At 36.3% G+C, this 12512-nt stretch overlaps 1 protein-coding gene across 1 annotated transcript in view; it reads left to right on the forward strand.

Annotated features, from left to right (window-relative positions):
* ANKS1B (ankyrin repeat and sterile alpha motif domain containing 1B) overlaps window positions 1–12512 on the forward strand; it is a 449800-nt gene that overhangs the window by 69709 nt on the left and 367579 nt on the right. The window contains exons 6-7 of the mRNA XM_067312063.1: window positions 2102–2203; window positions 10267–10377. Of these exons, the coding sequence (XP_067168164.1) occupies window positions 2102–2203; window positions 10267–10377 (213 nt within the window). The remainder of the gene's footprint in view (window positions 1–2101; window positions 2204–10266; window positions 10378–12512) is intronic.

Genomic DNA, 12512 nt, shown 5'->3' on the forward strand with positions numbered 1-12512 from the left:
ATAAGATGAAGAAATAGTTTAAGGGGAATTTGCCGGAACATGTTTTGAAAAGTAGAGAGAACAATGATGTGGTGCACCATGAGAGGAGGAGTCATCCAACGATTCCAATAGGGAGATTTTAGATCTTCATACACTGCGATAGTCTTTGGTCAGAACTTATTTCTTTGCAGAAGCTTATTTCTTTGATCTAGATGCCAGAAGGCTTGTCTTCACATTTATTTCCTTCACCTGAGCTATTCCTAACAAACACACCATCCTGCTTACTCCTCCATTTCCTGGATAAACTTAGAATGACTATAAAGAAAAGGGAAGGCACCAGGTCTCTCAGAGTTGCATTTTTATTAAAAGGGAAAGAGAACAGGGATATAGAATCCATCTACAACATAAGAGTTTCAGAATTTTTGCAAGTAAATTATTCATCTAAAAAACTGTCTTAGATAAAGGAGAAAATCAATGAAGATATCCAGAAATAACTTCTCTGAGATATGCTTCTGTTTTAGTGGAGGTTCTCATTGATCTTCATTATCAGTGCTTGTGGGCTGGTGCAGTGCAAAAGAAGGTATGTCCCACTCACAGCTCCTCATCTGAATCTGAGCTAGTGCGTACCTGATCTGAGATCTACTTTCAGAAAAGAAAGTCTTTCCAAAATGCTTTCCTGTTTGGAAGAATAAAAAGGAGGCAGAAAGGGATCTTCTCATGCCCTCAGAAAGGCAGGGCCCTTTTATACTAATTCACCTAAAAGAGGGAGGAACAGAGAACATCACAGAAAGCTAGGAAGCACTTAGACCACAGATAACTAATACTTCTCACAGACCGGTACACACTGTAGCCTCTGTCAGATCACAACTGTACTAGACAGTGGAATAGAGCCTTCACCCTGAACTCCTTCAACCCCAAGCTCTCTGCAGCATTCCCCACCTGCTCTCTCTCTTTCATCTATCAATCCTCCTTTTCTCTAATTCTGCTTCAGAAAAGACTCAGATGTTATGAATAACTATTGCAAAGGAAATAAAGATGTAAGTTGGTGTTTCTGGCTTCTGAAAATCAGCTGCCACAGTTAATTACACTAGCAGTTTTTTGGCTTTATTTTCAATGAGAAAACAAGTACCTCTTTCCCACAAAATAAACTGGGAAACTCTTGATCAGGCCAGGAAATAGCAAGAACTGCAGCCATTTCTGGTGAGCAGAGAAATCCTTTAATGCTTCCAGAATGTCTTCTTAAGTCCTGCTTCCTCTGATTTCCTCTATTCAGTTTCCTCAGAAAAATCTCATTCTGTTTGTTAGGATCCTTCATGCCTCTACCTTTTATGAGCATACATCTAAAGTTTAAAAAAAAAAAGAAAAAAACTTCATTCTAATTTTATAAGGCAAACATTCCAAAGTAGCCCCTGCTATGTAAAGGTGGAGTTTCGAGCAGGATTATGTGCTGCACATGTTCTCTGAGACCTACCCAGGATAAGGCTCTGATTTACATATATATGTTTATGTTCACAGTTTAAACCTAACAATTTTGTCAACAGTCTGAACAATCTGCATGGAAATCCTCTGGCTGTTCATACAGCCCTTTTATTACATATGGGTATTTCAGTCTCTTTGGAGTATGAATTTGGAACATGTTACCGTGAAGTACAAAACTAAGGTTAATAACTTTTTCAGTATTGCTCCCAACACACATACTGGTACTATGCACTAGATGCAATAAATCCCAAATGAATCAGAGCAGTTTGGGGGGAATTAGAATCTAGGCATGTAAAACAAACATTCAGAGAAATTCTTGATTTTATAAAACATTCTTTTTAGAAGGGAGTTTCTTAGGAACAGTCTGTTAAAATAATCCCAAATTTTGTTCAAGAAGCTTACTTTGTATTCCCTTGAGTTACAGAAACATAAAAACAATCCATGTCAGCCTATGAGTTTTAGGCTACCCAAGCTTTGAACAGAAATGGATGTTGTATTTCAACTATAGCACAGCTGTTACTTTGCTATAGTTGTAAAACTGCTTGCATTCAAATTAGATTAGATAAAGAAGTCTGATATACCACATTTATAATCGAAAATTTTTGGGGTTAAAAATTTCACCACAGGTCATTTTCTGTTTCAGGAATTGATACCAACATAAAAGACAGTTTGGGTAGAACGGTCCTAGATATTCTTAAAGAACATCCATCTCAGCAGTCACTCCAAATTGCTGCTCTGCTTCAAGGTAGGTTATATTCAGTCATACATTTATTAGAGACAAATCAGAATATCATTGGGGAAAACTAAGATATATAGTATTTTCTGCTCTTAAAATGTTTCATTATTCAAAATAGAAGTCTTTTGAATTAAAAGGACATAATTGTTGTTTGCTAGATACACAAAATTGGCTGGTTGGATGTCTGCATTTCAGAGTTAACCCCTTCCTTTTTCTGACAATAGACATTAGTATGGTGTGTCACTTACTTATAATTACTTTTTGTACATTCTTCATTATGAAATAATGTATTGTAATATCTTATTGCAATTCCATTCAGTTATGATAGTAAAGTACAACTGAAATGTCTCATCAGTTCATAAATAACAACCATGACTGAAAGATGATGAAAAATTTTCAAAGTATTTCATTATATTTTTCTCATTTTCTTTAAATTTCAAAAAAAAGCAATAACTTGTCATTGTACTGGAAATAATATAATTTTGTCGCACATATGTTTGTGTTTCTCATTTCTGATATTAGTTTCATGGTGTAAGACTGTTGAAACTCCATTATTTACTTCAATTTTATACTCTAGAAGATGGTAGTAAAGTGGTGAAACATGAGCTAGTGCATAATTCAGTGTTATGTATCATTCCTTCTCATGTATGCAATTTGTTATTTTGTAATTTTCAGATTAGTCTGTCATTAGCGGTGATTGATGGAGTTCATTGCAGGTATCATTGCTGTATCTCTACCTGCATTGATTCTTCCTATCTTTAAATCAGCGATTTTATATCAGTTCCGCGTGGTTCTACAGATATGCTGGCTAATGCTTCAGTCCCCCACACTGTATTTCCTGCTTAAAGCAGATCACAAGATGGTGTGATTCAGTTCATTGACTAGCAGTATATAACATATATAATATAATAGCTGTTATAATGTGCATTTATGATATTACATATAATATATATAATACTATAGAACAATATATATAATAATTATTATAAGCATACATTGTTTGTTTTAATGAACTAGCTTCCCATGTGGTCCAGATCCTAGAGTCAGCTGTGTCCCAGATAACTGGCAGAAATGGGCATCAAAAAGTAGGGAGCAAGATATGGGTGAGGGAAGCAGGACTGCCCCCTGTCAGCAGAAGAGAGCTCCCAATTTGACTCAGACCAGCTACTGAAATTTCAGCCTCTGTCCTCACTGAGCTGCAGTACAGAGCTACCACTCTGTAGAGGAAGAGGGGGGTATGACCATACTAATACTGCCATAGTGGCAGGAAACGGGTCAGTCAGAGCTACCCCATTTTTAGGCAGCAAAATCAACTATCCTTTGGATATAGATCCAAGCTTCATTATAGTGTTTCATTGCCAACTGAACTATAGTATTTCTGCATTGTTCCATCTTCTCTAGTGTGATATCCCTGCAGTCTCAACCCCATTGGTCAACAAAGTTTCTTTTCACCCACTTCCAGTGTCATTTCGATGGGTCAGTACCTGTCCTTAGTTTTTACCCCACACACAATTTAAGGGCTTTTTGGTGCCTTAACATGCAATCTTTTTAATAACAGTGCCTTCAAAGTATAAAGAAGGCTGCTCAGTAACTTCAGCTCATATTAGTGTGAGAAAACTGTGCCTATAGCAAGCAGCTGATTATTTTTGCTCTGTCTGCATTATAGTCAGAAATGATGTGTAAGGATGAAAAATATTTACAAAAATGCCATTTTGTTCCTTGAGAAAACATGAGGAGCCCCTTCAAAACTGCTCTGTCGAACCCATTTGAGATTCTTTTACATCAGCAAAGAGTTCACTGAAGCTTTAGCCATCAAAGATAAAGTTTGAATTGTGAGATAAAATTGAGAAACAAAAGCATGAGTGGCAGAATTCAGTACTAGCATTACAGATGATACTCTCCCTTTAAAAGCCAGATGAGTATATTCCCCTTTGAGGTATAAGCATTTATCCTGTTGTAGCTGAAAGATCAGCAAAACATTGGGATTTGGGGAAACTCAAATATACTGTAGTTGAGTTCTACTTCACTGGGTAATGAATTCCAAGCAAAGAAGGGGCAGTTGCTGAGAAAGAATTAATGGCGCCCAAATACATCCTGTTAATGGTCCTGTCTCCAGTTACTCTCTAAGAAGCCTTACAGATTGTGTCATTCATGCAGACTTACAGGAAAAGAAAATGAAATGAATGGTGTCAGTCAATCACTTGCTGGATTTTGCAAGAGTTTCTTCCTAATTTTTTTTCCTTCTGCAGACACAATGGAATTGAGTTGATTCTTTCACCTTGTTGCCAGGCTAGTGTAAGATTTTGTTCCCTAGCATTCTTATTAATTATTACCATTCCCCCCTCATGTTGTTATAAAACCTAATAACCTTAGTTAGGCCCCAGAGTGTCACTGTGCAGTATGTACTACTAACACAGAGCAAGTGTTTGTCCCAGCCCCATACCCTTAGCTTTCTAAATATGAAACAAAAGCTGAAAGATGCATGTAAACAGATTGGCAGAAACAAAGAAGGAAATAATGTGACCAGTATTACTGCTCTGTCTGATACGTAATATTCTATCCTGTAAGTAGAGGGGTAACAGAGTTGTAAGGAGAGTTCTGAGGGAGAATAATGAGTTGGTTTGAGGATATTTATGAGGAACTCCTTTGAAGGAAAAGAAGTTGCTCAAAAGTAGGAACTCATTTACTTCTTTGGAAGTGGTTCATGGAGGCAGTAATATCAAAGCTGTTCAGCTGATTCTAAAACCTACAGGACTGTCAGTCTTGGGTGAATAAGGGAGAGCTCTATTATCTTCAGTAACATAATGGTAATCCTGCAAGGCCTTCAGAATTTGAGAACCCTGGATAGAAGTTTCTGTTGGTGTTCTGCCTTTATTTTAGAATATTTACAATCTTTTGACAGATTATAGGTTAAAAAGAAATAGAAATTTTTGCCAGTGAGGTTTTGGAAGTGATCCTAGTGTTTCTATGATCTTTACATCCTTTTCCATCATCCTGAGAAAACAGTAACTGAAGTTCCTGCAATAATATTTTTTTGTGTGTGTTTGAAAAGTCTGCCAACTTTTTGGAGAAGTTGGGCCATTATCTGCTAGAAGGAGAGAAAAAAATGATGAGACCACTTTAAAGAGCAATCTGAAAAAGGCTGAGTAAACTATACATCAGCTGCATTCTTTTTTATTGTCTGTTAATTCTAGCCAGAATTATTAAAAATGACAGTTCAAGTTTAATTCTTCGTCTTTCCTATATCTCCCATCATCTTGTGTGTCTTGCTCAGGTCTGAGTGGTATTGAACTTAGTTTAAAATATTTATTACAGTTTAGATTCATTATGTTATAATGAAGAAATAGCTGTCTAGGCATTTTGTACTCAAAGAGCAAAGAATTAGAATACTGTGCCAAGTAAAGCTAGTTTACTGGACACATTTCTTGGACATAGTGAAATGACAGCATTCAGTGCTCAAGCAGTTAACAGTATTGGCACTTAGGGCTTTATAATTAGGCATTGAAGATAAAAGGGATGCTGCCAAGGCTAGTAGGCCTAAAATTAAACCGACCAGCTGTGTTTTAGCACATGTGAACGTGACGCAGGTGCATATTATACCATCTTTCAACTCTTCCTCCATAGCCCACTATGTTCTCTATTAGAATCTTGCTCTTTTACTATTTCTGGAAGCAGAATTCTTGTTATTATGAAAAAAGGAGATAGTAGATAAACAGATGAGAAATGACAAGAGCACCAGGAAGGCACAATAAGCATTGGTGCATAGACAATATGGAGGGAGATTTAATGGAAAGCTATTTCCTCTCTTCTGCTGAAGCTGCTAAAGAAACTAACGTTGTCTCTACATGTTATCCAATTATTCATAAATGGAAAATGCATAAGCAGCTGCTTGAATGGGAAGCAAAACCAGGACTCCTTTCTCCTCACTGCTTAAATAACTGCAGTGTCATTAGCACAGTCCTTGTTTTGTTTATTCTTGCTTTCTCTTTCTCTCCTACTCATTCTGTAGATGAGCAGATCTTCCATTCCCTTCAGTACAGATGCCTAGCCTCATGGAAGGTTGGAATAGGTTTCCAGTCTAGGATTTCTTGCTGCCTCATGGGATGAAAAGAATTGTTATCTTAATCCCCTTCTTTTCTGAGGATTTTTCATCTCCTTTTATAAGGCTATTGTGCAAAAGCTGTACAGTATTAACTATTTTTATTAATTGTTTTAAGGTGCTGTTCAAGGAAGATATTTCTTCTTGGGACTTGAGTTTTAGATACTCCCTTACCTATCTCAGAATCACATCAATATTTGGGTACTTGTTTCTGTTTGTCTTCCCTGAACACAGGCACAAATGTTCACTTACATGTCTATGTCTTAAGCATCTACTGATTTCAGGTTTTTCTGGGGTTAAGTTGAATTCAAGCCATTCAGAATTGTTCTCTGAAATTTAGAAGACTAAAGTCAGCCTAGCCTCAGCTCAAGTCTGTCACCTTAGCAGACCAGAAGGTAACAGTTACCAGCTGGTTCTGTATGTGGTGCTGCTGTAAAGAGAAGAGGAAGTGGGTTACAGGCACCTTGGATGGTCTGGGGATTGCTCCTTCCCAGGGGAGCAAGTGAGCCATTTCAGCAGGAGCTTCCAGAGAGCTCATGGGCTGAGGCAGGAAGCAATGGAACTGCAGGAGTCTCAGCCAGGTGCTGGGGGAAGCAGAGAACTGGGCCTCAGGCAGAGCCTTTAGAGGGTAGAGAGTGCTATGAAGATTGCTGCCTTTCAGGAAGACAGGGAGTGAAGCAGGAGTAAGGACCCTCCTGCAAGGACACAGGTTGCAGAGAGGAGTGGTTTATAAACCTGTTTTATCCCTCTAATCTAGTTACTTTAAGATTCTTCTATGTCAAAAGGCAAGTATTCAGATTCTAATCAAATTTGGCTTTTTGAATTTAAAAGCCTTTCAGTCTCTTCGTTCTCTAAGTTCTCTAAGGCTAATATAACCAATAGAACAGAAAGCATTACTCTAGAAGCCCAGATTTATAAATAAAGCAAAAATCTTGGCCCTCTTACCTGACTAAGGAATTAGGACCTAGAGGAGTTGAAGTTAAAGCAAGCTATTCTCTAGAGCCTAAGCTTTTACTGCTCTTGAAGTTCAGCAGTCACTCCAACTGAGCTAGGCTGTGTTCTTTTCATGGCTGAATTTCCTGGCGCTCTTTATTCTGAAGAGAGACAGCTGTGTTTTTCCACTTACATATTAACACTTTCCCTTCTGCCTGGCTTTGGCCTGAAGACTGTACAGAAACTGAGAAAGCTCTAGTGCCAGCCATTTGACCTTTCCAACACTTGCTATCTTCTAGGGTTTGCTCTCTACTAGGGTTTACTAATACTGCTGTATTTCCATTGCTATGTGACCACTCTTATACTATTACTTTTTGTGTACATAGCCCTATTTAGGGTAGGGCTATATTAAAACCAGATAACTGTAGAAAAGAATGCTACTAAATAAGCAAAGCTTTTTGGATTCTCGATATTAACCCTCACTGAATTGTAATCTGCTGTTTGAGTCAACAGATGTAACATACTCCATTCTTCCCAAGTCAACACAGTGAGGAACAGTCTCTGAAGTGTCTATATCAACATATGCTTCCCTCACCCCTCCCATGCTGGCTATCTGTGAAACAAGGAACAGGATGATGTGATACAAAAAAATGTTAAAAGAAGCATTTGGAATCTGATAGGTTACACTTTAACAGATTTTACTGTCCCCTCTCACAAAAATAGTAGTCTTTTCTCTAAACTCTGTGAGACCACAACTGGAGAAACTGTTCTGGTCATTAAGTGGTATAATTGATTAAGATTTTTTTTTCCTCTATTTTCTGTCTTTTTGGAGGAAAGTGATAGAATTCAGAGCAGTTTCTCAAGTACTCCGTAATCAGAGTAGATGACGAGAACAGTATAATCTTTTTCAATAAGTGTGGTCAGGTTTTGAAGATGAATTTCTAGCCAGCTGCAGATGAACAAACTTCTGTTGCTGGTAAAAGCATCCACTGTTTTATTTGTAGTAGTTTGTCTTTGACTTTTAAAATAGATCAAGAAATAATGCTTTTGTTTCAAAGCCTGTTTCTTTTATAGTTATAGGTAAGTACCTGGACTATAAGCTTCTCGTAATCAAATCCTTGTCTTTATTTGTCATACATATCAGGTAGAATTTTCAATAATATAAAATAAAGAGTAAAAGTCCCATAGAAGTCCTAAGTTTCAGGGGTTTCACTGTGCCTCTTAAAAGGACACAAGCTTCCATTAGTCACATTCCCTACCTCTACAGTGTAATATATGCTGAACCTTTTGTAGAGGTCTCCTGGAAGGAACCATGCAGTTTTTAAGTAAGTATTTATGAGACGTATGTTGAACTTGGGATTTCCTCCTCAGAACTAGCTTTCAGGTAGGTGCATTAGTCTGAAAGTGGGGCCTGACAAAGAATAAAAATACAGTATTTTTTTATATGCATATTAGACAGCAAAGTTAAAGCTCTTCACAATCTCCCCTACATTTTCTTTCCTAATAATATCTTTATTGGTCCAGTAATTTAACACTCCCACCTGGTAGAACTCCATTTAGCTTTGCTTTTGGACAGTTGCACAGTTATCAAGAGCATGTGTTCAGGCATCAGTTGCTTTTTCTTTTTCTTTTTTTGGGGTCTAGCCTCCCTTTTTATATCTCCTCCAACTCACGCATTAACTTGACAAATAATATAGCTGACAGAGCTAGAAAACATTCCAGAGTATTTCATCAGGCTACTGTGTTTCTTATGATCTCTTACTTACAGCTCATCTTTACGTCTTTGCTTCCAGCACTACAGGAGCAAATAATAGTCCCCATTGTCATATGGAGAAATGTATGACAGATGATCCAGGGGTCCATTGCCAGCCATCAGACTTAAATGACATCTTCAAAACACATATTCTTAAAAAAACCAACCACCTGCAAAGCATTCTGAAAGTGCGTGCTGTTTCTCTGCCATTTCCAATTTCATTTTCTCAGAGGCCTATTTTATCATAAATTGTGTTTAGTTTGGGGGTTTGTTATTTAATCATGAATAAAAGCAAGCTTAACAAGTGTGTCGTAGACTGTAGATACTAAATTGGGAAAATTTCACTTCTCAGAAACTCTTTCACTCTTTCAGTGTGATTTTGATGAAAGTAGTTGCAGTTTGCTTTTGTGTGTGCAGCACCATGTATTGCTGTGATTACCACCTGGTATTGGAAAGTGCGTGTCTAAGCAACTTCAGGAAATTAAGAAAGTGAAGATGCAGAATAACTTCCAGAACTGTGAACCAGTCATTCTGCTGGAAATCAAAATTGTCATTGCATAAATTAATTTCTAATTTATTATTTAATATTTGTCCTACAGTAACATTCATTAAGGTCTTGGTGTTTCATTGAGCTAGACTGTGTACAAACATATATGAAGATAATGTGTGTGCATATATATACACAGAAAGAATAGTAATGAAATTGAAATTTAGTTAGTTCATCATTTTATATTTGTCTGTTTTTATAAACATTTGCATGAAGGTGGGACTAGAGAAATTTCAAAGAGGAAAAGGAGGAAAAATTTAGAACACTTTTCCAGACTGCTAATTAAAATTAAGTTTTTGAAATCACATTCTTTTTTTCTCATGCACTATCTCTGTACCACAAACAGAATATTTGGTTTTCTTAACAGGATCAATATTTTTACTTTTTGTGCTCCTTGAATAAAAAATAAAATAAAATAAAATAAAAGACTCTTTCAACAATAAAAGTAGAACGGAACAGTTATCTAGATTTTTGAAGGAGTCAGAAAAGACACTGTGATAGTCACTACTCATTAAGCCTACAAGGAGATTTTTATAATGTTTTCAGCAGATTAGACGAAATAACTGGCCATTATAGTGTTTTATAATACTTTAGATAAATGATTTATGAATAATTGTAAGGTTATAATATGAAAAATTCAAAAGGTTTTCAGAAAAAAACAAAGTAGCAAATATACTTTTGATTGGAATAAAACCCCATTAAATCAGGAGTTTAAGTCTATGTATATCTTTAAATTGCAGAATATATGGAAACAGGAAATGCAAGTGTTTCAGAGGAACCCCCACTGGAATGCGCAGAACATCAGTCTTGCATTTTGTCCCCAGAAGTTTCTCCGTCTCCAAAGGCTAAAAGTAAATACATGTGCTCTATGAATGCAGAAGCTGTGTTGAAGTTCTGTTTAATATTACAATTACATCACTAACACATTTATACTAATATGCCAAATGAAAAAGAGAGATAAAGGAAGTTACTGGTATTGGGAAGCTTTTTCTCCACCGTGAAATAACTAGTTTAACTACATATATTGTAACCTGTGTCATATTGGAAAGGGCAGAACTGGATTCTTAGGATGGACGAGTCACTGATGGATTACGATGTGTTACATTGTTGATCTTAAATCTTTTAAATTTATCTTTCATTATGCATTTCATAATGAAGTATAACAAAAGCATGCTAGATATGCCAAAATATTCTGCAAACATTGTTCACATTCAAGTTACAGGCTCAATTTACTTTGTCTTTCCCAGTGAGTAACTTTTTCTATTGTGTTACATGTGGATGACTCTTTTTAAAGGTGATTTGGGTACTACTCTCCCATTCTTCCTGCAGATAAATCTTCTACCATATCTGCCATGTACCATGCCTATCACTGTTGCATGTACATGCTTCCACCTTGTGTTACATTCTCTGATTAATTGCATAAGACTTGGAGATCCATTCATGTTTCCCATTGGGATACTGAACAAACATATGCTGTAAGAAGATAAGTATTTCCTTTGGCATTAAAAGATCATTTATGGAGTCAACTGCTGTATGCAATAGAAAAAAGTCTGTCCTGAAATTAAGTAATAAATATTTTTTTAAAAAGTTCTACTCTTAAAGGTAAGGTCATGATCTCACATTCCTTGTTTCCACTTTCAGGGTGTAAATAATGTGATACATGCTAGCTTGCTTTTGCTTGTGTATTTTGTAATCTGAATCTAAAGGAAAGAAATTGTACATTATTGTGCTTCCTGTCCATCTGTCTATCATTCTTTCTCTAACAATCTAATTTCAAATAATTTAAACCAAACGCGGAAGAGGGATAGCAGTATCAATTACCTTCCTGTGACTTTCATGAAAATTGGTAGTTGGATAGAGGAGAGAGACCTTAATTAGTGCCTGCACTGAAAGAAAGGTAGGCAAAATTCATCTTTTATATATCCTTTTTGGCAGCAATGAGCTAGCCAGTTAGTATACACTTACTGGCAAGTCAGTCAGCACACTTGTAGTTCCTGTCGTAGCACACAGAACTCGTTCTTGTCCAGTGGGAAATAATGCAGAGCATAAGTGGAAGAACATGGGATTTTTGCATTGAGAGAGTGAGAGCTAGGGGGCAAAGTATAAATCTGTAGGTATAAATCTAGTCCTGTTTCTTTTTAAGGCAGTGATACATAATTTTGAAACAAGTCTTAATATTTGGGTCTTTAACTTCCAATTTTTATTTACTCTAATATTAATCTTGAATAATTTTAATTTTCTGATTAGAAAGATGACTATAAACCTACTTATAACTTTGTTTCATTTACAATTTTTGTGCAAAATTACCATTGACTGAGAGTAAAAAGAGTTTGGAGTACAAATTTCTGTTACTTAGATAGTGAATGACAATTAGATGCTTTTAATTTACAGCTTCTGTTCTTGGCTCTGAAAATCTCGGTCCTAACTGGCCAGTAGTTGTAATTAAAAAAATATTTTAGAATAAGTTATGTCATTTATGCTTACCTAGCATAAAAGGCTATGAAAAAATGGTTATGAAGAAAAATGACACAAAAAGAGCTCTAAACTAAGCAGTTACAATCTTCTCTGGTACTTCTTTAGGTACATGAACGTATGTGTGTGCATTTTATGTATGCTGAGCTGAATATGCTCACTCTGTTATCCTTTTCAGCATTTTATTCCCAAGGATGGAATAAAATGGAATAATCTCTGTATTATATTGGCATTATACCATATCCAACAATATGACTCTTGGAAACCTAGGCAAGAGAAGAGGTTTCTTATTTACGCCTGGAAAAACTTAGTGTTCACTCACATGCTCTCTCTTATTACTGAATGTAGCTGTATGATCCACATTCAATAGGTTGTCAGAGCCTAATGCAGGTGTTCATAACAAGTAGGTGTTTATTCCATGGAGGTCTCACTGCTGGCAGTGGCCTATCTGCAGAAAAGTTAACACACAAGGTAATTCTAATACTTATTACTACCAGTTATATTTCTAATAGTG

This window comes from Apteryx mantelli, chromosome 1, assembly GCF_036417845.1.
Source record: "Apteryx mantelli isolate bAptMan1 chromosome 1, bAptMan1.hap1, whole genome shotgun sequence".
NCBI lineage: Eukaryota > Metazoa > Chordata > Aves > Apterygiformes > Apterygidae > Apteryx > Apteryx mantelli.